Source organism: Marmota marmota, unplaced genomic scaffold (assembly GCF_001458135.2).
Source record: "Marmota marmota marmota unplaced genomic scaffold, marMar, whole genome shotgun sequence".
NCBI lineage: Eukaryota > Metazoa > Chordata > Mammalia > Rodentia > Sciuridae > Marmota > Marmota marmota.
Genome location: NW_025999897.1, coordinates 5,094,849 through 5,120,194, shown reverse-complemented (window position 1 = coordinate 5,120,194; position 25,346 = coordinate 5,094,849). Strand labels below are relative to the sequence as shown.

Below are 25,346 nucleotides of genomic sequence, written 5' to 3'. Positions count from 1 at the left end.
AAATATTTATTTTATTTTTAGTTTTCCGCAGACACAACATCTTTATTGGTATGTGGTGCTGAGGATCGAACCCGGGCCAAATGCATGCCAGGTGAGCGCGCCACCGCTTGAGCCACATCCACAGCCCTACACTGAATTATTCTTTTATTTTTGATTCAAAATTTATGTGTGTGACCTTCCTCACACCCCAGGAGACCTTTAAAACACCTCTATCACCTTTGCTTTTGCCAATTTTTAATGTAAAAGACATGTAATCTTTCACTGTTGACTATTTTTAAAATTAGAACTAATTTCAAAGGAGAGGAATATATGCATAATATGCAATTATAATTGTTGTTATTCTTTTTTTTAAACATATCCCCCTTTGCTCCAGAACATCTCTGTTTTATGATTATTAACATCTGTAAGTTGGGAGCCACGTCAAATATTTGAGATTTCCCAATACATGGACTTTGGTTTCCTGTTTTGCCATTTACTATGGCAGGTCAAGAAAAGTTTGTAATTCTTTTCGGAGAGATAGACTTTGAAATGAGAATTGAATATTTTTCCGTTTTTATTTTTTTCTAGTATTCATGCTCAGAAATTCTCCTGAAACTTTTAAGATTTTTAGTCCTTGGCAATATATTTACTGTTAGTTTGTTCACACTTCTTACCATGCCTTTATCTACTGTTAAAAGAATGGAAAAATGAAATTTGTTCCTAATTCTTCATTTTCCATCTTAACAGATTCTTGAAGGCAGAATAGTCATTTTTTTTTGCATAGCTTTATTAGAAAAATAAACAAAAAAAAAATAAAAAATTCAGCTTCAGCATGTTTGCCCGCTTAGTCTGAATTGGTCAAGTTTATAATTGACAGTCATGTTTAACCATCAATCATGGGGGAAAAAAAGATAAAGATTTCTCATACAACTTTAACTTTGGTCAGTATTTTTTTTTTTTTACTCTTTTCTTACTCTTTCCTTTGTCTTGGTCTCATGATGTCTGATGAACTAGTATAATTTTCCTTATTTGCCATTTCTCCCCTATCCCTGGAGTTGAAAAACAAGATGAACAAACATAGGGTCTGTTTTATTCTCAACCAATCACTGAACAGTCATTTCCCTGCAGAATAATTGGTTTCGGGGTTAAAAGGAGAGAGAACAAAACAAGTTCATCATGTGCCGCTTGGCTTGACTACACCCCTCTGTAGAAGGCAGTCTGAATAAGAACTGCTGGGAGTAGCCACCTACTTAAGGAATAAATGAGGAAGCAGCAATACATTTTAAATTTTTAATTGTTGCACTAGGTTCAAGGAGAACTGTGATTTGCCATTTCCAGAGGACTTTTTAAAATTTTCCTGACAGTAAGTAAAGCTTTTTTTTTTTTCCTATAGTATGCCAAATATGTGGGTGGGACACTGTTAAAATCATAATTTTCAGATGTTTTCAAACACTTCTATGTTTTTATGTTGAAGACTTAATGACTAAATTTTTTCTGTTTTTTTCCCAAACAACTTTTATCCTGTAAGTATAACAGTAAAATATAGGAAAATAGTAAATTTTTTTCTGTTCTTACCAATAGAGAATTGCATAAATATTTTGATATGCAAATTTGAAAGAATAATTAAATTTGGAGATTATAAAAACTGGGGAAAAAAAGACTTCTGTTTGTTTGATAACATTTGGATGAAATTCCTTTCCCATGTAATTTGTTGTTTTCTTCTTCTTCTTTTTAAAACTTGTTTCACAGATTGTTTCCTGAGTTATTCAGGGACTAAATTGAGAAATTTAAGAGAAATTGTTTTATTCTTCTTGTGTCTCAGAATCCAATTTAATACACTTTGAGTCCAGATAGTGATCCCACAGCCTGATTCTTTTGTTAAAAGTTGTCCACTGCAATCTTAAGGTAAATACTATAAGAAAATATTTCACTGGGGTCATAACTAATGAATGTTACTTATTATTCACATGAACTGAAGTAATCTGAATTTTGACATTAATTTGATTAGCTTTGAGATTTTCATTTAAAGTGCAAGGAGCAAGAAATGACTATTATTAGGAAGAGATATAATTTAATTATTCACATCATTCTGCTATGAAAGGTCAAAAAGTGAAGTTATAGGTTCTAAGCTCAAATGATAGTTTTTCTAGAAAGTGTAGAATTCTGTTGCTGAAAAATGTGAAAACAAATCACTCTACCTCTCCACCATCTCTCACTCCCCCAGATAAAGTGAATATATGTGAGGTGAATCTTTAGTCATGAATTATTGCAATACAATTTTAAATCTTTTTTTACAATTTTTAGAAGCAGTAAATATTTTACTCAAAAATATAATCATGATTTTTCTTAGTATGCTTATTTTTTCTGGTTTATTTCTCTTTGTTTATTTAATGAAGAGTCAAAATGAGAATAAAACAGACAAGTGTGTATCAGCAAACTCAAGCTCTTCTGTGTAAGAATTTTCTTAAGAAATGGAGGATGAAAAGAGAGAGTGCATTGGTATGTAAGACAGTTTGTCTCCTTCTCCAGTTTTATTTTGTCGCTTAATGATTTCTAATGTTATTCTTTAATTTGAAGACCAGATGTGTTGGTTTTTAGGTTGTCTCTATTTGTATTTGTTTAATTGAGAAACTCATAATAGTTTTTGAACAATAACCTAGAATTGTAAAGACTAAATTACTATTCAGATCTTTAAAAAGAGATTAAGTGCACACTTAATTAAGTGGTAAATTGTAGGAACTGTTAAAGCTACCACTTTATCCCATTTAGAGCCAAATAATTGGCCTACAATAAATGTTAACTTCATGGTCTCATATTTAAGACTGTTAATTTTCTACCTAAAGATTTTTCTGAGGTTATGATCACGTCACACCACTGTGGGTTTGCATCAGGCAGCAGGCTAACTGCAGGTGACTAGTTCAGATTTCAGTGGCTTAACTGTGAAGGTTTATGTTTTACTCTTATTGCAATCTGAAGGTTGTAGTGGAGAAGTGAGTTGGGTAGGTGGTACACTCTTCTCCACACAGTCATTCAGAAACCTAGACTTCTTCAACTAGAGACTTTGAGATCTCACTAGAGCTTACAAACCTTCACTGAGTTTTCTGCATCCAGTCAGAAGATGAGGAAAAGGAAGATTTGAGACAGAGTATGGAAGGTTGTGTGAGGGTCCCTGAACATGGCAAGGAAGTAGCATGTTTTCACTTCTGTCCACATCCCACTGGCCAGAACTCAAACATTTGGTCTCACTTAATTTTGGGAGGTGGGGAACCTAGTCTAACGTGATATAAAGGAGGAAGTGATTATTGATATTGTTGATCCACTGGTTATTGACATTGTTGATCCACTAGTGAGTCTTTAACACTCAGTTCCTTCGTATTTCCTTTAGTTTTTGATACAAGGGTATCAGAACTGACAAAACATTTGCCCCATGAACCCTATCTAGAATACTTATCTGGAGTCTTGAATTAGCTACCTATGTGTGTAGAGATTAGCACCCTATTAGGTGTCCTGTTAGTTTCTAATGGCTTGTGACGTAGTTCATGAATTATTGCAAAAGTTTAGTTCTAGAATCTGAGAAGGATATATGTGGCTATTAACTTGGTATTTATATTCATTGGGTTCTCCTTGCTCTGAAGAGTAGAGAATGGAGAGACCAACTACATGGCAAAACTGAAATCTGTCTTCAACAGTTCTTTGATGTGGACTGATTTTAAGGGAAAATGATCTAAGCTCATCTATTTCTTCTTACTTCTTTTTGTCAAATATTTTATAGGAATGGGGCCTCCCAATACTGCTAGGACTGTATGTGGGTCTGCTTTCAGAAGTCAAAGAAAATAACCAATTACCTGAAATACCTCCTCAAGATCTGGGAAGGGTAGACAAATTTAATGTCTCTTCTATAATGATTGTGTATACTCCAGTCTCTAATATAACTCAGCAGATAATGAATACAACAGCATTTGCTCCCTTAATGAAAGGTAGGTGTACTAATGGCAAGACAGCATTACTGATATTAGTTGTAGTTTTTGATAAGATGTACACATATTAATTTGAGGTTACAGTGATAACTGTTTATTTTGCTAACAAATTAAACATCAAGATAGCATACAATTTTGTTAGTTTTTTTGTTTGTTTGTTTGTTTTGTCAGAACTATTAGCTTTGAGGGCAGTTGATTTAAGGAGGCCCACATTCCTATTGGAATGTAATGAAACAACAGATTTATAATTTCAGATTTGCAGAGTAGTGAATAGGGGAAACATAACCATTGGTGAATACATATGTTTTTAACATGGAAATATAATGATTAAGATGTATAGCTCACAAACAAACAAACAAACAAGCAACTAAGTAAAAGATTAGGAATTGGTTATAGGACAGTAATTTCATAACTATGAAAACATGAATAATCTGAAGATTGTCTTTCTGAATATAGTATAATTCATAAACATCTTTAGGGGTCTTCATTCTAAATTACATTATTATGTAATCAAGATGAAAAAACTGTGTAATTTATTCATGTGTAAGCTGGGTGTAGTCTGACTATTTACTCTTTAATTCATAATTTCTAACAAGTGAAATTTCTGGTTGTTATAAATAGAGTTGCTTCTTATCTTAGTTCCTGCATAGGACAAAGGTCATACAATTTCTTTTCTTCAGTGAATTTGGAATCTGGAATACTTAGCTGTATAATGACTACAATTTGGAATCTGGACTACTTAGCTGTATAATGACTTCAATTTTTCATAGTTTCATTGTCTAATGCTGACTAATCCCACCATAACGTTTTTTGTATATATAATTATTTTCTTTTTAAAATGATTTATCATTTTAAAAAGAAAACACTTAAATTCTAATGCATGTCTCCTGATTCTAGAATCTAAAGGATTAAAATAAAAATGTCCACTTGACTTTTATTTCAAGTTTGCTTTAAATGGAAAATGATATTAGCGTTAAGTCTAATAAAAATATGTGATGATGGTTGAATACAGATTTTATGTTGGGGAAACTCAATTACAATTTTCTATGTCTATTTTTGCCTTGTAATTCACAGGAACAAGAATCATTGGGGTACCAAATGAAAAAGACATGGATGACGTAATTTTCCAGAATTTCCCACATGCAGTGGGAATCACCTTTAGTGACACTTTCTCTTACAAGTTAAAATTTTTTCAAGGATATGCTGTTCCATTTTTGAGAGATGATTTAACAGGTGACTTTTCATATAAAATTTGATTATGTCTGTCTTCATGTTTTCAACATAAGAACAGGTGGGGATGGGCAATATAGATTTTTTCAATGGCACAGGAGAAAATAAAATAACATTTATTGTTGAACTTATTCCAAGATAAACTAGATAAACTAGCCTCCCACTAGAAGCTGATTCTCAAAAAAAACAAAAAACCTGTAGAATAATTCAACATATATCTATTGAGCATGCATGTATATGACTGGAAGGATGCAGGTGTGATCAAGACTGACAGGTCTGCTGATGGGTCCATGACAGGTGAAATTCCAATTTATCAGGAAAGTCAGATGTTGAAGAATTAAGGACAAGTACAAGGAAAGGTTCTTGTGGGGACTTAGACTGGTATTCTTGGTGAACTGTGGAATTAGGGAAAGGATGTTTAAACCAAGACCAGAAGGCATTGCTTTCAGGGAACAGAAAGAGGAAAGGTAAATGGGAAAGACCTGAAGGGAGAAAGGGGATCTCTTATTAGATCTTGAAGATACTGAAGAGGAGTATAATAGGCAGAGGAAGCTGGATCTTCTGGCATCTCATAGACCTCAAGCATTGGATAGCCCTTGAGGTACTTCAGCGGAGGCAAGGAAGGTTGTGATTAGGTTTCCAAGACTAAGACAGCATTCCTGATGCAGCCAGAGAATAGATTGTAAAGGACTCAGGGAGAATGTAATGAATCCTGCCAGTGAGCTGACAGGTGGCTGAGCTGATGCTGGAGGCAGCTGAAAGGGAGAGAGGGCAAAAAATTAGAAGACCCTCTAGGAAGCAGAAGCAATGGGACTAGTAGAATCAGTTCTTTCCTACTCATGCTAATTGGGACAGGGGATGGGAGAAAAATCATACCCACCACAAAGTATGACAAAGCCAGGTTAAAAGATAAAGAACTCAAGAGCTATTTTATATATCTTATATATAGCTATCAGGAAAGACCTGTTTGATGAAGTTACTTGAGAGAGGAGATCAGGATGAAGAAGTGAGCCATACGTCCATCTAAAAGGAGAACATTTGAGTGCAAAGAAAGTTGTAGGGCTGGGGTGTTTTTAATATTTTGAGAAATAGCATGGAACACAGTGTTTCCTTTTATTTACTTTTTGTTTTCTAATATCTTCTATGAATCTGTGGTCTTCATGAATAAAATTACCTTTTTAAACTTTCATGTGCTTCTTTCTTCTGTGTAGTTAAATATTCTGACTGGCAAAGTCTCCCCTGTATTGTCTTTTCTTAGATTCTTGCTTCTTAGTGTCCAACAGTCTTTGTCCCATACTGATGGTTATTTTTTTCTTTGTGCTTATAGGTCATTGTTGGGAAATATATGGTGAATATTCATGTGTATTGTCCAAATACTGGGAAAGAGGATTTGTGACTTTGCAGAGTATCATTAATGCTGCTATTATAGAAGTAAGTACCCACCTGAGAAGGTCTAATGTTCAATGTAAACTAATCCCAAGGGCATCATGATTGTTGTGAAAGTTGATGCTTTTAGTCCATTTATGCTGTGATTTATCAACTACCTGAGACTGGGTGATTTAAAAAGAACAGAAATTTGTTTCTCACAGTTCTGGAACCTATAAAATGCTGAGAGTCTATGTTCCTCACAGATGTCACCATCTAAGTGTCCTCACATGGTGAAAGAGCAGAAGGGCAGAAAGGGCCTTAGTTGGTTCCCCACAGCCCTTGATAAGGCACTAATTCATCCATGAGGGTAGTACCACATTCATGAGGATAGTTATCTAATCACTTCCCCCAAAGGCCTACCCCTTATATCACCACAGTGATGAAGTTGCAATGTGAATTTATAGAAGGGTCCCATTCAAACCAAAGCAGTGATGTATACAGGTTTTCGTATGTTTATATAATGAAGCAGATGTTCAGACAAGTGAACCCTGCCTATTTTCAAACTTGTTTTTTGGTACTAGGGATTGAACCTAAGGGTGCTTAACCACTGAGCAACATCCCCAGATCTTTCCATTTTTTCATTTTGAGACAGAGTCTCACTATGTTTCAGGGGCTGGCGTTAAGTTCCTGCTTCTCCTGCCTGAGCTTCCAGAGTATTTTCAAACTTTTAGTTTTTAAGTAGTTCTAAAATCACAGGAAGCTGCAGGAATTTACAGAGAGGTCCATTTTACTAGTCACTCATTTTCCCCTAATGTAAAAATCTTATATAGAAATAGTAGAATATTGAAATTGTTATAAGTACAAACTGCAACACTGATGCTGATTTCATCAATTTCAGTTCCTTAAATAATGATTCATATTTGTTTAAATCCTTCTTTAGGTCACAACAAATCACTCTGTGATAGATGAGTTGATGTCAGTCACTGCTATAAATATGAAGACATTACCTTTTATTTCTAAAGACATTTTTCAAAGTGAGATGTTCATTTTATACTGTTTGCTTTATTTTTCCCCATTTATATATTTTGTATCACACAATGTTACAAAAGAGAGGAAAAAGAGTAAGGAACTGATGAAAATGATGGGTCTACATGATTCAGCTTTCTGGTGAGTGATACATTCAAGTAGTTCCAGTTAATAAATGGAAACTCTGAAGCAGAAAAAAATATGTTATTGCTTCAGAATACCATTGTTTAACCTTGATATAGTAACTACATTATCTTTTGCTGACTTGTTGATTTAGTCTGTGTTAAATTTTGTCATGGAAAATAATGCTTACAGTTTGCTGAGTAATTTTTCCTGTGCTGTGAATATCTTAAGCTAACTCTGTGATAGAGGAACTCTCCTCTAGTTTATAAATAAGGAGAGTTAAAATGAAAGAGGGTTGCCGAGATTTTGGTATATGTTGAGTATCAGAGCTGCAACTCTAACCAAAGTGTCCTGAAGACACCTCTCCTAACTGATCTACCCACAATTATCAGCTGATTTCTCCATGCTTCCTCATGTTGAAGACGAAAATATAGGCCTATGAAGGCTAAGTTGTGTTCAGGGGCTGGGCCCAAACATATATTTTTTGGAGCAAGGAAATATCATATCTTGTTAAATGAAGTAGCATATGGAACGCGTTCAGGAAATACAACACCTGGGCTGACATGTAGGAAGGGCCTCATAAGAGCATTTGCTTCATATAGTAGTATTTATATCTTGCTCCATTCCACACATAATTTAAAGTATTTTGAAATATATATGTGTGAATATATACACATAACGAAAACATTAATAGATGAGTTTAGTAAAGAGAAATGTAAATCATACAACCCTCAACTCCCAAGACGTCAAACGTAATTTTGCAAGACATTCAGTGACAAAATTCATACTGCCTAGAAAAAGAGGAAAAGGAAAAATAATGTATTTATTTTACCCCAAAAGAAACATTTTTGATATTGAATCTCCATGTAGTCCTCATATCAATAAAATATTCTTTATGCATATGGAACTACTTGGAATGAATGAATAATTATTCACTTGAAAAATCCCTTGAAAGCCATGTGTTTCCTGAAATATAATTATGGTCTAGGAAATTTTTATTATCTATAAAATATATTTAATAATAGTGATTTTTAATTCTACTATGTGTGAATTGTGAAATAGAAAAAGAGGAAACCATATGTTAAGAGAGGGAGAATAATTTTTTTTTGCAATGGGACATTTGGAAATACAAATAGCCAATCACAAAATCTGTTAGGAAGGAAGAGAGATGGAACTCCTGTAAAAGGGGCCTACTTTAAATCCAGGGCATGTCCTATAGAACAGAATGACAGCAGTCACCTGTGATCAGGAAAGTACCAGTCAATCCCATACTAAAGTGAGAAAAGTATTATACATGTGCGTGTGAATTCATTCTTAGGATAATTTTTGGTATGCATCAAACCGAAAACTTAGCTATATATATATTTACTTATACATCCTTAAAACAAAGACAGAAAAAGATTCTGATATGTTTCTACTAAGTTCCAAATGTGTCTATTCAAAACAAATTGAATGACACTCTTTTACTGATGTCATACATGTGAAAAGTAATCATTATTTATTCTTTAAGTATGATGTCTAAATTGCTTTATTTTCAGCATGAGGGTTTTTGTAGATTTAACATCTCTCTCCAAATTCCTTCTATCACTCCTATAACTTTTTTTAGATAATGTTAAAATCTCTTTCACTTGTGGTTCTCCTACATTGTGGTTTTTAATTTCCTACTTAAAGTAGTTCACTTCTGTACTCAGGAAGTGGAATCTGCAGAATGTGTTATGCTTTTAAAAATATGCTGATGCTTCTCGCACAGGCTGAATCACTGTAATGATGTGAAATTTTAAAAGTCAAGTAACTCGTAAATCTAGTATATACATGTTCTACTGGGACATATTGAATCAAGGTCCTGGTTTTAATATTTTTGTTATATTCTTCAGTTGTTATATTCTTAATTATGTGGTTTTAAGCAGAGGAACGAACTCTGGAGAGAGAGCGCTACATATGCACCTTGATACTGGTTTACTTTGTGGCCCTGAGTAAAGCCATTAACTAATAAAGGGATTGCAGCTTTCTTTTTTCTTTTTTTTTTTGTACATTTCTTTTTAAAATTTGTTATTGATTTTTTAAAAAAATTAATGACAGCAGAATGCATTACAATTCTTATTACATATATACAGCACAATTTTTTATATCTCTGGTTGTATATAAAGTATGTTGACACCAATTTGTGTCTTCATACAGGTACTTTGGATAATGATGACCATCACATTCCACCATCCTTGCTAATGCCTGCCTCCTCCCTTCCCCTCCCCATCTAGAATTCATCTATTCCTCCCATGCTCCCCCTCCCTACCCCAATATGAGTAAGCCTCCTTATATCAGAGAAAACATTCAGCATTTGTTTCTTGAGGATTGGCTAACTTCACTTAGCATTATCTTCTCCAATGCCATCCATTGACCTACAAATGCCATGATTTTATTCTTTTTCATTGCTAAGTAAAATTCCATTGTGTATATATGCCACATTTTTTTATCCATTCATCTACTGAAGGACGTCTAGGTTGGCTCCACAGTTTAGCTATTGTGAATTGTGCTGCTATAAACATTGATGTGGCTGTGTCCCTGTAGTATGCTATTTTTAAGTCCTTTGGGCCAAAGAGAGGGATAGCTGGGTCAAATGGTGGTTCCATTCCCAGATTTCCAAGGAATCTCCATACTGCTTTCCATATTGGCTGCACCAGATTGCAGTCCCACCAGCAATGTATAAGTGTACCTTTTTCCCCACATCCTCGCCAACACTTATTGTTGTTTGTCTTCATAATAGCTGCCATTCTGACTGGAGTGAGATGATATCTTAGAGTGTTTTGATTTCCATCTTTCTAATTGCTAGAGATGATGAAACATTTTTTGATATATTTGTTGATTGATTGTATATCCTCTTCTGAGAAGTGTCTGTTCAGATCCTAGGCCCATTTGTTGATTGGTTTATTTGGATTTTTTTTTTTGGTGCTTAGCTTCTTGAGTTCTTTATATACCCTAGAGATTAGTGCTCTATCTGATGTGTGAGGGTTAAAAATTTGCTCCCAGGATTAGACTCTCTGTTCACCTTACAGATTATTTCTTTTGCTGAGAAGACACTTTTTAATTTGATTCCATCCTATTTAGTGATAAGGTGGCATCACTATACCAGACCTTAAACTATACTACAGAGCAGTAGTAACAAAAACATTATAGTATTGGCACCAAAACAGACTGGTAGACCAATAATACAGAATAGAGGACACAGAGACTAACCCACAAAATTACAAGTATCTTATATTAGACAAAGGTGTCAAAAACATGCAATGGAGAAAAGATAGCCTCTTCAACAAATGGTGCTGGGAAAACTGGAAATCCATATGCAACAAAATGAAATTAAACCCTTATCTCTCACCATGCACAAAACTCAAAGTGGATCAAGTTCCTAGGAATTAAACCAGTGACTCTGTGCCTAATAGAAGAAAAAGTAGGCCCTAATCTTCATTATATGGGATTAGGGCCAAATTTCCTTAATAAGACTCACATAGCACAAGAATTAAAACCAAGAATTGCAGCTTTCTTATTTATAAAATAAGGCACTTGGGCTAAGGCACACTGTGGTCTTGTTAGATCTAAAATCTAGATCTAATAGATCTAATAGTCTGGATAAATACTTCATAAAAATGGGAATATGGGCACACCTGAAGCAAATCAGCATGAAAATGTAAATGCATACCATAATTCATGTCAGTTGCAGTAAAAAAATTATGAATATGAATAGGAAGAATACATGAAATTACTGAAGTTACAGACTTCAACTATTAAAGGAGTGGAGGTGCTACCTGTGGAGACCCTCAAGAATTATTATATATCCCTGATGTTAGTAGACTTGAGTTATTTGACCAGCATCTGTTAAATTTCCTTCCAATTCTATAATTAGGACAATTTGTTAATATCTAATACAACTGAAGATACCTAATGCTTATCTTTTTTAATTCAATAACTTCATCTTAGAGATGTTCTTATTCATTTACCCAGAAAAGATAAATACAAGGATGTTCTTAGCAATATTGTAATAGAAAACAAATCGAAGAACTCTACATTTCATGGGTAGGAGAACACTAGGAGACAACAAAGCCATGCTGTTGTATACAGTCACTAAATTTGTTGTAGAATCCTTTCCCAGGATTGAAGCCTCTACCAGTGTACAGTATCCATCATCTTTCTGTGATAAGGCAATAAAATTATGTGGAAATTATAAACAGCACATTTAGAGAACTGGGTACCTTCATGGGAGAATAATGATCAGGAAATGGGTACACAGTGAACTTCTGTCATATTGATACTATAGCTGTTAACCTAGGTGTCAAGTATAAGGGAAATCATTGTTATTCTTTAGATATTTTTGAATATTCAAAACATTTCTTAATGAAATTGAAATAATTATGTAACTTTTTGTCTTTGCTTAGGTTGTCCTGGGGTTTAATGTATACTGCATTCATCTTGGTCCTTTCCATAGTCATTACAATTATCATAACATCCACCCAAGTTATACTCATGACTGGCTTTATGGTCATATTTACACTCTTATTCTTATATGGCTTGTCTTTGGTAAGTTCATATGTTTATTCGCACTGTCTCCCTTTGAGTTCTTAGCTACAAATAGTAAATATTAGTGTCCCTGTAGGTTAGTATAGTCCCTTTTTTCGTGTCCAGTGTGTGGCATGGTATCCATTCCTAGTTATCCCTTCTCCTTCTAATATTCTTTCCATATTGCTCTTTCTTCTCTGAATGAGATCCTCTAATTTCTTCTACCTGCCAGGATGTTTTCTGCAGAAGTTGTAGATAGATACCCTTCCTTAGCATATTAATTCATTTTAATTTTTCCAAGTTTATATTTGTACCCTATCCTCAGGTCTTTCAGCTTCCGCCCACTTCCTCAACAACAAAAGTCCACTATCTGAGTAAGGTCAATAAGGATCCTCTTTTAGAAAAAAAGAAGAAGAAGAAGAAGAACTGTGAACAGAACAGAATCACTATGCCTTACTATTTTCATTCTCACTGATAAATATTTTTCATGATATAGAGATCCTTATACCAGTGGTTCTCAGTGAAGTAAATGTCTGCCATAGCTAAGTAAGTGTGTTCTCTCTTTCAGCTAGCTTTATCATTCCTGATGAGTGTGCTGTTACAGAAAGCTGTCCTCACAAATTTGTTTGTGTTTCTCCTCACCCTCTTTTGGGGGTTTGTGGGATTCACTGCCTTCTATAAACAACTTCCTCCATCTGTACAGTGGATTTTGAGTATTTGTAGCCCTTTCGCCTTTAGAGTTGGAATGACTCAGGTAAAAATATTGCTAATTAATTATTGAACTTTCAAAAGAACTTGATACTTCACAAGTGATTATAAGCAACACTATTTTCATCCAGGAACCTTTAAGCAGTTTTTCTACTTCAAAACTAACTTTGAAAATGTTCACTTTTCAGTGTACTAATTAAGTGCGTCACAAGTTTCTCATGTTATAAGATCTGTTTCATTTGTCACATTGAAGATATTTTGAGATACTGCAGTGACTTTATAAAAACAAGCACATGAGTCCTTATTTAAACATCTATACTTAGAACATTGTATTTTTTTAAACCAGTGTTTTTAAATAATATTCTTTTGTTTACTCTAAAATGGATGTGCTTTTTCTAGTTGTTTTATTTACTAAAAAGCTAGTTAGTAATAATAATTCTAGTTTTAATAATAATAGTAATTCTAATAATTCTGAAAGTAATAGTTCTAATAATTCTTGATGCAACTTATATATTTATTAACTTAAATATATATTGTGATTTTTGGTTGAATCTTAGATTCTCCACCTGGATTATAACTTGAATGGAGTAGTTTTCCCTGACCCCTCAGAAAAATCATATACAATGCTAGCAACATTTTCTGTGTTGGCTTTTGATGGTCTTATCTACTTGATGCTGGCACTGTACTTTGACAAAATCTTACCCCGTAAGTAATGGTGGTTTTTTTTTTCTCTGACATCTATAGTTAATGATTATATTAAATAGTTTTTTCTCAAAATTATGTAAATCTACTTTTTTATAAATGAAAAGAAAATATTTCTCATCTCAGAGCAATGTATTCTTTATTTTACTTCATAGTTTTAATGGTTCAAAGGAATTTTTATGTAAAAACAATTATTCTTCTGACTTGAATATAATGTCATAATTACATGATAATGCTGATTATACAACATTATAATTATGTAGTAATGAAATAATGTTAGTTTTCAAGTATCCTTGAATAGTGGTTTCAAAGAGTGATACTTAGGACTTGTGTCAGAATAAGCAGAAATTTATTAAAGTGATTTGACTGTGGAAGTGCTTATTAATAAATATTTGTTTAGTATTATTTTCAACATTATCATATATTGTTCATATTTACAGAAGTTTATTAATATGCAGCCACACTGTCTTTATCTTGCGAACAACCAGAAATTTAAATAAACCCAGAATACCTAAAAGCTCACTAGACTCAGAATGCTTTCTCCATGTACAATCTTCTTATTCTTGGATATTCCTTCTGGTTTGACTATAGTTAGGATTATCTGGTATATTCCTGTGTATTTATGTTTGGTCCTCTATTTCTATTACTTCTGTTTTATATCTGAAGGCCCTTAATAACAAATGCTACTTTATTTTTTTTTAATCTGGAAATAAATTGAAAGCACAACCATATTTATCCTGAACTAATATCTCCATGTGTATTTCATTCATGTACCTACATGTGAATATATGGACTTCATTATTATGTCCAGTTGTATTGCCGTGCTAAAGTTGTGTAAGTTTATAGAAATGTTTATAATTAATATGTGCCATATTGAGAATTTACATTTTCCAATATTTCATTTCATTCATTCTTCTAAATACCTTTAGGGTCACATTTTATTCAAGCCTTTGATCTATATTTTGCTAAAAGTTTTGTTATATAGTTCAACTATTGCAATGTTATTTCTTTTGAATTTTCATTGTTTACTTCATCATCAACTTTTCTTCTGAATAATAGCAAGTTAGAAAGAAAAGAATTTTTCTATGATGTTTAAAAATTTATGGTATTCTAGATTGTTCAGGGGAAACCTTGTATTCATATTAGTGATCTGATATTATATTGCCTATTGATTAATTAGATGGAAATGAGCACCGCTATTCTCCATTATTTTTCCTGAGTTCATCATCTTGTTTCCGACACCGAAGGACTGATAATACGGTCATTGAGAAAGACCTGGATCCCGAGCATCCCTCTGATGGTTATTTTGAACCCATAGCTTCTGAATTCCAAGGAAAAGAAGCCATCAGGTAACCATAATTCATGAGTACCGGGCTAAGGAATGGTTAACCAATAGCAATGAGGTGAGCCTGAGGCCAAATATTGAAGGGACAGGAACTGGACAACATCACTTTGCACTATTCCAAGGCCAGCCACCACCAATTTCTCCTATCTGCTACCTGAAAGGAGGATTTCCTTCCACCCTCTCCATACAATGTTACCAAGTCATGCTCCACCTTGTCTGCTTTCCTCCTTTTGTCTCTTGTGCCCTACCTCTTTTTATAGTTGCTACTTTCATTCTCTGAACCCCTCCTTTCATAGTTTTGTCTGGCTTATATGATAAGATGGAAGAAGTAAGAAATTTGGAATCAGAAATTCTTAGAGCCTTGTATCTCAATTGTTTCTCATTTGATGTGTAACCTTGAAAAAACAAGTAAGTTTCTCCAAGTCTCAGTGTCTTCTGTGAAACAAGAGTAATATCCACTTCATAGGATTGTTAAGAGATTTGATAGGTACCTGGACCATATAAGGAGCACCTAAAATATCTATGTTCTTAGACCTTCCCTCTTATCTCAGTCCTCAGCCTTTATAATTATTGGAAATAGAACCACTGAACCCAAGAATCCATGAATTTTAAAAAGTCCTAATTTATTTTTCAACACAGTTGCACTCAAAGAATCAGAACTTTAAATATCAACCATTTATTTACTTATCAGATATTCACATAGTACTTATTACCTACCAGAGATATACTTAATTCTTACTAAGAATTAAACTTGTAAGGCAGGTGTTTCTGTTTTCTACATTTTACAAAGGAGAGAAGTGATCTACTGAAAGGTTAAGTTCCTTAGCCTAATATTTTTTATTGAATATATCATGTTCATTTAAAGCTTTCTTTGATCTCACTGTACCATTCTCTTCATCCCTCTTTATGTGACATACATTTTGGTATGTCACTGTGGTCCATATTTTAATGTTGTAGTGTATCCCTACATGATATGTGGCAATTCTCTGTGTTTTTAGAGTATTACTATTCTACAAATTATATCATATTGCACTTATTTCCTGTTTGCTGCTTTTACACTCAACATTATGCATTTTAATCTATCTATAGTGATAACTGTGGTTAATGCACTGATTTTAGTTTTAAAAACTAAAAATTTTAGTTTTTGTATAATATTTTAAGACATGAGTCTCTGAGCTTACTTCTCTCATTTTGCAAGAAGGATACTTTGGTTATTTCTGACTTTTTGCTTTTATGAGCACTGCTGCCATGAACAACCTTTTAAGAATAAGCAATATAAAATGATGATTTTGTTCTAAGTTTCTTTTGTGTATGTGAAGGTGTGTGTGTGTGCACACGCATATGGGGGTTATACTTCTGCACATCTAGCAAACAAAAGCCAGAGCTCTAAGGTTGGTGCTGCATGTGACAGGCAACATGGTGATTCTGATACATAAAACATGAGGCAAAGGATGCCAAGAGATGTCACTGGAGAGACAACAAGAGGCAGCTTGATGTCATATGTAAGAGCCTTGACATTCCCTCTAAGGCTCACGAGGAAATCCTGAGGGACACTGAGGAGTAATTAAGATGATTTAAAAAAAAAATCCTGTTTTCTGTTTAGAGCATGAATTCTAAGGGGAATAACCTGAGAATAGAAAAAAAAATAGAGGCAGTATAAAATAGGAGAAATATTAAAGGACTAAACAAGAATGATTATAATTAGTAGGGAGAAGAGAGACCCACCACTACAATTTTAGAGTTAAATTTTATAAGAAATTGTAATTGGTTATATGGGTGATGGATGAGTATGAGCAATAATTATGAAGAAAATATCTGAATGTCCATGCTGCTAAGTAAGGTCCAGAATGGTGGAGGGGGAATAGTTTAGGCAGGAAAGGAAATGAGATCTGTTCTGGATCTTCAAGTTTAGAGCAGTTTCTTCTTAAACATAGCTTCACATTAGAATCACTTGGAAGACTTTCATAATATCTCAGTCCTCAGCCTTCACCCCAGATCAATTAATATTTAATCTAATGTGAATCTTTAAGGTGGTTTGCAGACATCAGTTGTCTTGGTATTACAATGTACATTCAAGTTGAATAATCAGTGATTTAGTTTGTGTGTGTATGAGAAAGAGAGAGAGAGAGAGAGAGAGAGAGAGAGAGAGATGCAGACACAATCAGACAGGATAGAGAGAGGATAGGTTAGTGTCGAAACCATGAGAATGAATATCACACTCAGAGAGTCTAGGTGAGAAGATCCACAGTATACATGGAGGACCCTGAGGAAGCACAAGATGATGTTGGAATATAGACACTGAACAGAGAAAGTCATTGATGGAGACTCATCCAGTGAGCAGGATAAGGAATATACTTATTGCATTCGGTAATTAGGTGACCACAAATGATTTCATTAAAAGTAGGTCCCTGAAGTGGGTGGTTTAGGTCTGAGTGAAAGTGAGGAGTAAAGAAAAGGTGAGGAAACAGAGATGGCAAGTTTACATTTTTATTTTGAGAATAGTGCAAAATAAGGGGAGGAGAGAAACTGCATCATATCTAAATCAGAGTTAGAGTTCAAAGGCAAGCTATTAGAACACTCTAGAAGGTGTAAATGACAGAGACTCTGACTACTGAATAAGAAAGGAAGGGATGGGAGACGAAGGGTAAAACCAGAGGAAGAAAGTGAGGATAATTACAGAACTTTCTACTTTTCTAAACAAATTATTAGTGGCTTAATTGTGACTTTCCTTTTTTTAAAAATTTATATGTGACAGCGGAATGCATTACAATTCTCATTATACATATAGAGCACGATTTTGACTTTCTAGAAAGATTCTTTTATTTTCTGTGTCAGAGGAAATAATTCATTTCAAAATCCTGTCTTTCTGACTAGCCTGGCATTGCCATCTTTTATTTCACACAAGTGTCCAGTGGCATCTATCTCTACAGCAGGTTTATTCATGATCTATGCTATTTTTACTTCTGTCTTGGCTAAGTAAGCATCCCTTTCATTATTTCAGGATTAGAAACGTTAAAAAGGAATATAAAACAAAGTCTGGACAAGTGAAAGCTTTGAAAGGTAAAGAAAAACATTTCATTTTTTCACTGTTATTACAAAAAATATGGGTAAAATTCAAGGTGCAAGATTTAAAAATATCATCAAAAATTAAAAGAGAAAAGTAAAAAGTATAAACAAACAAATTCAATTCTACCATTAGGACATTAATCATTACTAAAATTGTGCTGTAAAATTCTAAATATTTCATGGATCTATTAACTAACAGAAATGGAATATAAAATGAGAAATGTCATTTGATATTGTTCTTTAGATTACTGTGCTATAGATAGTATTTTAATTTTGTATAATTTCTAGACTTACAATCTAATAATTTTTTTTCCTAGTCAGGGAATTTACATAGTTTATATGCACTGGTGCAGTAGGTAACTAGATTAAGATGTGTAAAACCATTGATAGTAAATTAAATTTGCAAGTCAATATCCTATGACAAACATAGTTTTCTAAAAGCTTTTAAAGATAGAGAAAAGCAATGAACACCCAATAAGGTTGAGGACTATCTGCCCATTGTGTTTACACTGTGTTTTTTTCCTAACAAATGCAGTATCCCGTAACTCAATCTTATTTATTCCTTTGACATTAGTTCTTTATTTTGAGAAATTAATGTATTTTGTGAGCAATTGTACTCTTACATTTAGACCCTCTAGACTTTTCTCATCAAATACCATTTAGATATGTGATTTCTTTAATTTTCACTAACAGCATATTGGAGTAATTTATAATTTAAATTCCTAGAACACATTATGAAACATTTGTACTCATGAAATAACCATCACTTCTTTTTATGTTTAAATACCTTCGGCTTCCATAAGAATTTCTTCCATTTTTTAGCAGTACCTTAACAAATTGAAAACTAATGGAGATCAGAACATTAAAATATATGTACAAATTGGAACCATGTGGAGTTGCTCTTCCAGGAGTAGGTGGGGAGCTAGCTGCATTCTCTATGCTTTGTGCTCTGCATGCAAGAGTCCCTGTGGAAACTCTGGAGCACCTTTGAGAATACACTCTGAGTTCCTTATCTATATCCTGTTTTTCAGTGACTAAATAACATTCTGTTTTATGAATACTATGATGAACTTATCAGGTATATATTTTATACCAGTGGTATAAAATTCAGTTTTCACTCTCATAGAAAACACTATGGGGGCTGGGGCTGTGGCTCATTGGTAGAGTGCTTACCTAGCATGTGTGAGGCCCTGGGTTTGATTCTCAGCTTCACATACAAAGAAATGAATGAATAAAGGCCCATCAATAACTAATAAAAATATTTTTTTAAAAAGAAAACACTAATATTATCTTTGTTCAGTCTTTATAAAGGTCATTAATTATAACCTGAAGATAAGTTTCTATAGGCAGAACTATTCAAAGAAACCATATTTTCAAGATTCTTGACTCATATTTCAAGTAATTTCCCTTGATGATTGGAGGAATTTATACTCTCACAGACATGCATAATTAATAATAACAAGAACCACAGGAAGAAAAGCAATAAAATCTTAAGGGTCTTTGAGAATTCAGTATGTACTGGGAATTATACTAAGTAATTTACATGGATGTTTTCCACTTAACTTTATGAAAAGTATTTTGATGTTTCCCTCACTTTGCAGATGAGGAAACTGAGACTTGCATTTCATTTTTGCAGTGATGTGGGTCAGTTCCAGGAGAGCGTCAATGTTATTTTCTGCTTACTCTTGAAAACGTTGGGTACTTTCTATTCACAACACCATACATAAACTTTGTACAGTACTTGTATAGTTGTCTCGACATTATTTATTAAATAATCCAACTTTCTGATGAATTTGAGAGATCACTTTATTAACCTTTATGCTTATAATGGTCCATTTTGGACACCCTTTCCATTAGCCACTGTTATCCTAGTCATTGGTATACTGTACCAGTAGGATCATTTTAATCATGATATGTATTTCACTGTTGTTATTGTATCAGTAACATATTATTTAAGTTATCAATTTCTCCAGTGTAAGATTTTAACAATTAGGAAAATATTGAATATTGTGTGCTTTCAGGTTTTGGAATGCTTGAGTAACATACCATTAAACTTGATTGTCTTGTTCTATATTTACGATCTACCCTGTCTAATACTCTCTTATTTGTAATGTTACTACCTTATGCTAAAACAGGCATGCTCTTTGACATATATGAAGGTCAGATCACAGCAATTTTGGGTCACAGTGGAGCTGGCAAATCTTCACTCCTAAACATCCTTAATGGATTGTCTGTTCCAACAGAAGGTGAGCACAGAGATATCTCTCAAAACACCATGTCTGATAAGAGAACAAAGTCGTATGTTTGATTCTCTCACTTAAAATTTAAAAGCTTGAGACCAATAATGTTAATCTACAGTTGTTTCCCTGCTAGGCATGGTAACGCACACCTGTAATCCCAGTGACTCTGGAGGGTGAGGCAGGAGGATCCAAGTTCCAGGCCAGGCTGAGAAACTTAGTGATCCCCTAAGTCAAAAGAAAATTAAAAAGGGCCAGGGGTATAGCTCGGTGGTAGAACACCCTGGGTTTAATTCCCCAGTACTGAAACAAACAAGCAAATAAACAAAAGTTGCTTCCCAAAACTATATGATTTTGAATATATTTCTTATTTCTCCAAATTTCATGAATATCTTTTCTATTTCATTTTGTGACATTTCATGGGAAATATGCACTACTATAAGCGTATATTTTATCTTATAGATGATTAGTAATTATTAATAAGTCATTATTTTAGATATTTGCAATATATGGCAATATTTTAATTGAATAACATCTCTACAAATTAATAAAATATATTATCTTGCCAACATCAAATTATTTTTAACTTCTGTTCTTAGGATCAGTTACCATCTATAATAAAAACCTCTCTGAAATGCAAGACTTGGAGGAAATCAGAAAGATAACTGGTGTTTGTCCTCAAAATAATGTTCAAATCGACATGCTCACTGTGAAGGAAAACCTCAGCCTGTTTGCTAAGATAAAAGGGATTCGACCACAGGAAGTGGAACAAGAGGTAGACAGGCATGCTTAGATTAATTAAGCTGCTGATCATTGACCAAGTTAAATCATGTCCACAGAATTCTTATCAGTGATTTCTCAGTCCTGTTGTGAATAAAATTTAGGCAAAGAGGTCCTCTAAAAAGTATCTACCACTTTGATGGGGAGATATTATTTCACAGTATGAATTATTTTATATTCTAAGTTTTATGTATTTTCTTGTATAGGTACAACAAATTTTATTGGAATTGGACATGCAAAATATTCAGGATAATCTTGCTATACATTTAAGTGACGGACAGAAAAGAATGCTGACCTTTGGGATTGCCATTTTAGGAGATCCTCAAGTGAGTAAGATTATGTACAGTGGAGAAAGCAGATAGAATGTCATAAAGAGTCAGCTCTTTTATCACTAAGTGTGGTAGAACGCTCCTTGTACTTTATCGAAAGAGAATCTGCTAAGCATAATGAATAAATACATTGGTGACAAATGATTGACTATTTATTGGTATTTATAATGTTCCATGCTATCATGTGGAAATAGTTAATGTGGAACAGAAATATGATTTTGTATCTCTTTGTTCTGTGTAGGTTTTGCTTTTAGATGAACCAACTGCTGGATTAGATCCCTTTTCAAGGCACCAAGTGTGGACTTTCCTGAAGGAACGTAGAGCGAATCGTGTGATCCTCTTCAGTACCCAGTCCATGGAGGAGGCTGACATTCTAGCTGGTAATTATTAGTTTTATTGCAGTATCACAATGAAAAGTTGGGGAAATTTAGGAGAAATGTTTGTTCTCAAGGTAAAAACCCTGTTCTCATTAGTGCCATGTGTCCACTTTGCAAAATCTGAAGGTTTTTATTTTTGTTTCAAATTACCTAACAGTTCATTCAAACATCCAAATCTTCTTTCATATATATTTGGTTAAAAAATAGCCACTTGTCCTTTAGAATCCAAAGTAAAGGATATACCCATGTAATTTGTGGCATTTTACCCTAGAAAATATTGGCAGGTGCTGAAATAGATTGATGTTGATGAGTTCAAAATGCATTAATGTGAATGTGTGTTTCAATATTAAAATACATAGTGCATATCCTTATTTTTATAATTTGTCTCTTACTTACTTTATTTATTTTTATTAAATTATTTATTTGTTTTTTAAAATTATTTATATATTTTAATTTGTCATACATGATGGCAGAATGTAATTCATTTCATATTACATATATAGAGCACAGTTTTTCAAGTCACTGATTGTATACAAATATTTTCACACTACTCTTGTCTTCATACATGTACTTAGGATAATGATGCCTAACTCATTCTTTATGTCCCATACAACACTTCTCCTTTGGAATTCTGAGCTTTAATTTCCCATCTATATTTTCTAGAGAGAAAAGATATGACTCCTCATATCCTTTCTCACTTGCATTTTTTACTCAGATAGAAAAGTGATCATGTCCAATGGGGAACTGAAGTGTGCAGGATCTTCTGTCTTTTTAAAGAGAAAATGGGGTCTTGGATATCACTTAAGGTAAAGACTTTGGGGAAAGCCTGAATATGTATGTTTTCAGTACTGGTTTATAACAAAGTTGGACAGCTACAAGTGTGAACTGCTCTCATGCTTCATTACAGTTACACCAGATTGGTAAGTGTTTTCTAATGATGTTCCTACTTTCCGGCCTCCTTGTGTCTTTTCTAATATTAGTTCTGGGCACAATGTCAACATTACAAGCCAAAGCTGCCTTGTCTCATCAGGACTGCTTCATGTACCATAGGTAGCTGTTCTGTGCAGCCTAAATCTCTACTTTCCTCCCACTCTCCATTTTTCTAAGCGGATTTATACATTCCGGTCATACATTTTCACCCCTTCATAAGGCTCAATGGCAAATATTTTTGGAAGCCATTTTCAACAGAGAGTAAATATGGTGTGAGAGAGTGGTGAGACCTGTGTCTAACTAGAAACAGTATGTCTAGGCTAAAAAAATTGTAAAAGCCCAAATCTATGGCCAAACAAAACACGGATGTGGGCCAAGTTTCTCTATGAGCCAATAAATTCTGACACCTACACTTTCAGGTGTAATAAGTTCCCCAAAGGAGTCTCTTCTGTCTAATATTTTCACCTCCCTCTGTTTATCTTCATAGTAGGTATATAGTTTTAATCACAATAAGTTATGTGTTTCTTTGTAATTAGTTTATATTCCTTTTATATTTAGATTATAGATTTTCAAACTGATGGATTGTTATTTTTTCCTCATTTTGTTTATTTCATAAAGCCAAGTAAAGTAGTACTCTAAATTTTGAATTTAAAAAACCTGTTCTGTGGTAACAGTATAGAAAAATACTAATGCTTTTTCTTTTCTTTTGATTATTAGTTTGTATAAGAACGAGATAAGTGATCCAGAACAAATCACATCTTTCATTAATCATCATATCTCTGATGCTAAATTAAAACTAGAAAACAAAGAAAAACTTGTATTTACTTTGCCTTTGGAAAGCACAAGTAAATTTCCAGGTAACTTAAACATGATTACAATGGAATGAACTTTGGGATCAATGTTCACATTATTATAACGATTTTCATTATTTATGGACTTGATTTTTTGTCTTGGGCTGGATTATTTGAGAATAATAATTTGAGATAAGAATTTGAGTTTAATAAATTTTTTGGTAGTCTTTCCCTAAAAGGACCAGCAAAAAGTGGAGACATGAGAGAGGGAAGGAAGGAAGCCAGGGAATTTTGCATTATCAAGCAATTTAGCCATTGTAGGCAATTCAAGTGCAATATCACAGGGGTAGGGGTAGGGAGAAAAGATTTAAGTATGTGAGCACAGAGTCAAGTCACCATAGGGGTAAGGCAGTTAGGGTAATTACGCACTACTCTCTATCTGTCATTGGGTAAGGGTTAGATCCAGGTACATTAACTGTCTGGCCCTCTGGCTTCCTTTGAACATGACCTTAGCATAATTCTAAGGCTAGAAAAGGAATCTCAAGACAGGAAGTGTGTTTAATAAGCTGATTCACTGACACTAGGAGAGTGCAGAACAGGTGAAGGTGAGGTATCAAGGTCTCTGCTACAGGTTTCTTTTTGTGTTTTAATTTTAATAAGCTCCTTTGGTTGATTTGAACATGTATTTATTTTGCAAGGAAAAAAAACATAGCTTATTTATTTTACAAAAGTGTTCAACAAGCCAGACATGGTGGCACATGCCTGTAATCCCAGGCAGAGACAGGAAACTGAGACAGGAGGATGGCTAGTTCAAGGCCAGCCTATGACAATTTAGTGAGATCTTGTCTCAAAATAAAATTAGAAAGTCTGTAATGAGACTCAGTGGTAGAGTGCCCCTGGGTTCAATCCCCAGTAGCAAAGAGAAAAAAAGGAAATGTTCACCATGGGTTACCACCTGCTGGGTGGAAATATCAAGGTAGGTTCTGACTGACAAACAATCCTAACATCTTACAATGGGTACTATGTGTTAGACACTGTCCTAACGAGTTCATATGTATCAACTCATTAAGTACTGACAGCTATTCTTGGAGGTGGGTGATATAATTTTCTCCATCTTATAAATGAAGGAATATATTTAGTCTCTTGTTATTTAATAAGCATCTTCCTTTTGGTTTAAACATTTAATTTATTAAATATTTAACCATAGGTCTCATTTAAATAAGCCATTTTCAGTGATTTAGTTCATTAGGCAAATGCTTAGGAATTCAGATTTTAGCGACACTTCCAAATATGGCAGGTCTCTCTAACCTCGAAGTAGCATGGAAGATGATATTCTAAACTATGTTGTAGTGTTCTTGGACTAAGCCCCCCTACGATTGTACCTGGCCTACCTTCATTTTGGGGCAGAGAAAGAGGATAGGGAGGCATTTGCTGGTACTCCTACTGGAATATGCCATGTAGCTAGAGTTTCTGTTGTTGATGTCCCAGCACACAGCAACCTTGTTATACATACCCCAGGCCTCTGGTACTCTAATGCCATGCCTACATCCATTATAGGATATGTGACTCCAGGTCCCCTGAAAGCCACAGGTAGACCATAGGAAATCACAGTGCTTGGTAGAGCCTTGTCCATCTATTTCCTTTCAGTAAGGATGGTGGCCCATTACCCTCCTATTCAGAAGGTAGAATGAGGGAGCCTTCTCTATGAAATTCACAGTTTCATCCAAGTACCCCTAGGAAAGAGATACATAGTAAACAAATGCTTATTGTAAATTCATTATCTGAAAGAAACTACTTCAGGCACCAGAAATATAGATTAAATGAATCCCTACC

The 25,346-nt window shown here is 34.0% G+C and overlaps 1 protein-coding gene across 1 annotated transcript in view; it reads left to right on the top strand.

The window, feature by feature from the left end:
* The first annotated feature begins 1,148 nt into the window (after positions 1 to 1,148).
* Positions 1,149 to 25,346, top strand: part of LOC107158313 (ATP-binding cassette sub-family A member 6-like) — a 55,070-nt gene continuing 30,872 nt past the window's right edge. The window contains exons 1-18 of the mRNA XM_048798208.1: positions 1,149 to 1,342; positions 1,729 to 1,884; positions 2,376 to 2,478; positions 3,752 to 3,956; positions 5,031 to 5,189; positions 6,514 to 6,617; positions 7,495 to 7,721; positions 12,128 to 12,269; positions 12,817 to 13,002; positions 13,514 to 13,661; positions 14,839 to 15,007; positions 18,005 to 18,063; positions 20,205 to 20,315; positions 20,906 to 21,081; positions 21,293 to 21,412; positions 21,657 to 21,795; positions 22,508 to 22,598; positions 23,440 to 23,599. Coding sequence (XP_048654165.1) covers positions 2,383 to 2,478; positions 3,752 to 3,956; positions 5,031 to 5,189; positions 6,514 to 6,617; positions 7,495 to 7,721; positions 12,128 to 12,269; positions 12,817 to 13,002; positions 13,514 to 13,661; positions 14,839 to 15,007; positions 18,005 to 18,063; positions 20,205 to 20,315; positions 20,906 to 21,081; positions 21,293 to 21,412; positions 21,657 to 21,795; positions 22,508 to 22,598; positions 23,440 to 23,599 — 2,292 coding nt within the window. The 5' untranslated portion in view covers positions 1,149 to 1,342; positions 1,729 to 1,884; positions 2,376 to 2,382. The remainder of the gene's footprint in view (positions 1,343 to 1,728; positions 1,885 to 2,375; positions 2,479 to 3,751; positions 3,957 to 5,030; positions 5,190 to 6,513; positions 6,618 to 7,494; positions 7,722 to 12,127; positions 12,270 to 12,816; positions 13,003 to 13,513; positions 13,662 to 14,838; positions 15,008 to 18,004; positions 18,064 to 20,204; positions 20,316 to 20,905; positions 21,082 to 21,292; positions 21,413 to 21,656; positions 21,796 to 22,507; positions 22,599 to 23,439; positions 23,600 to 25,346) is intronic.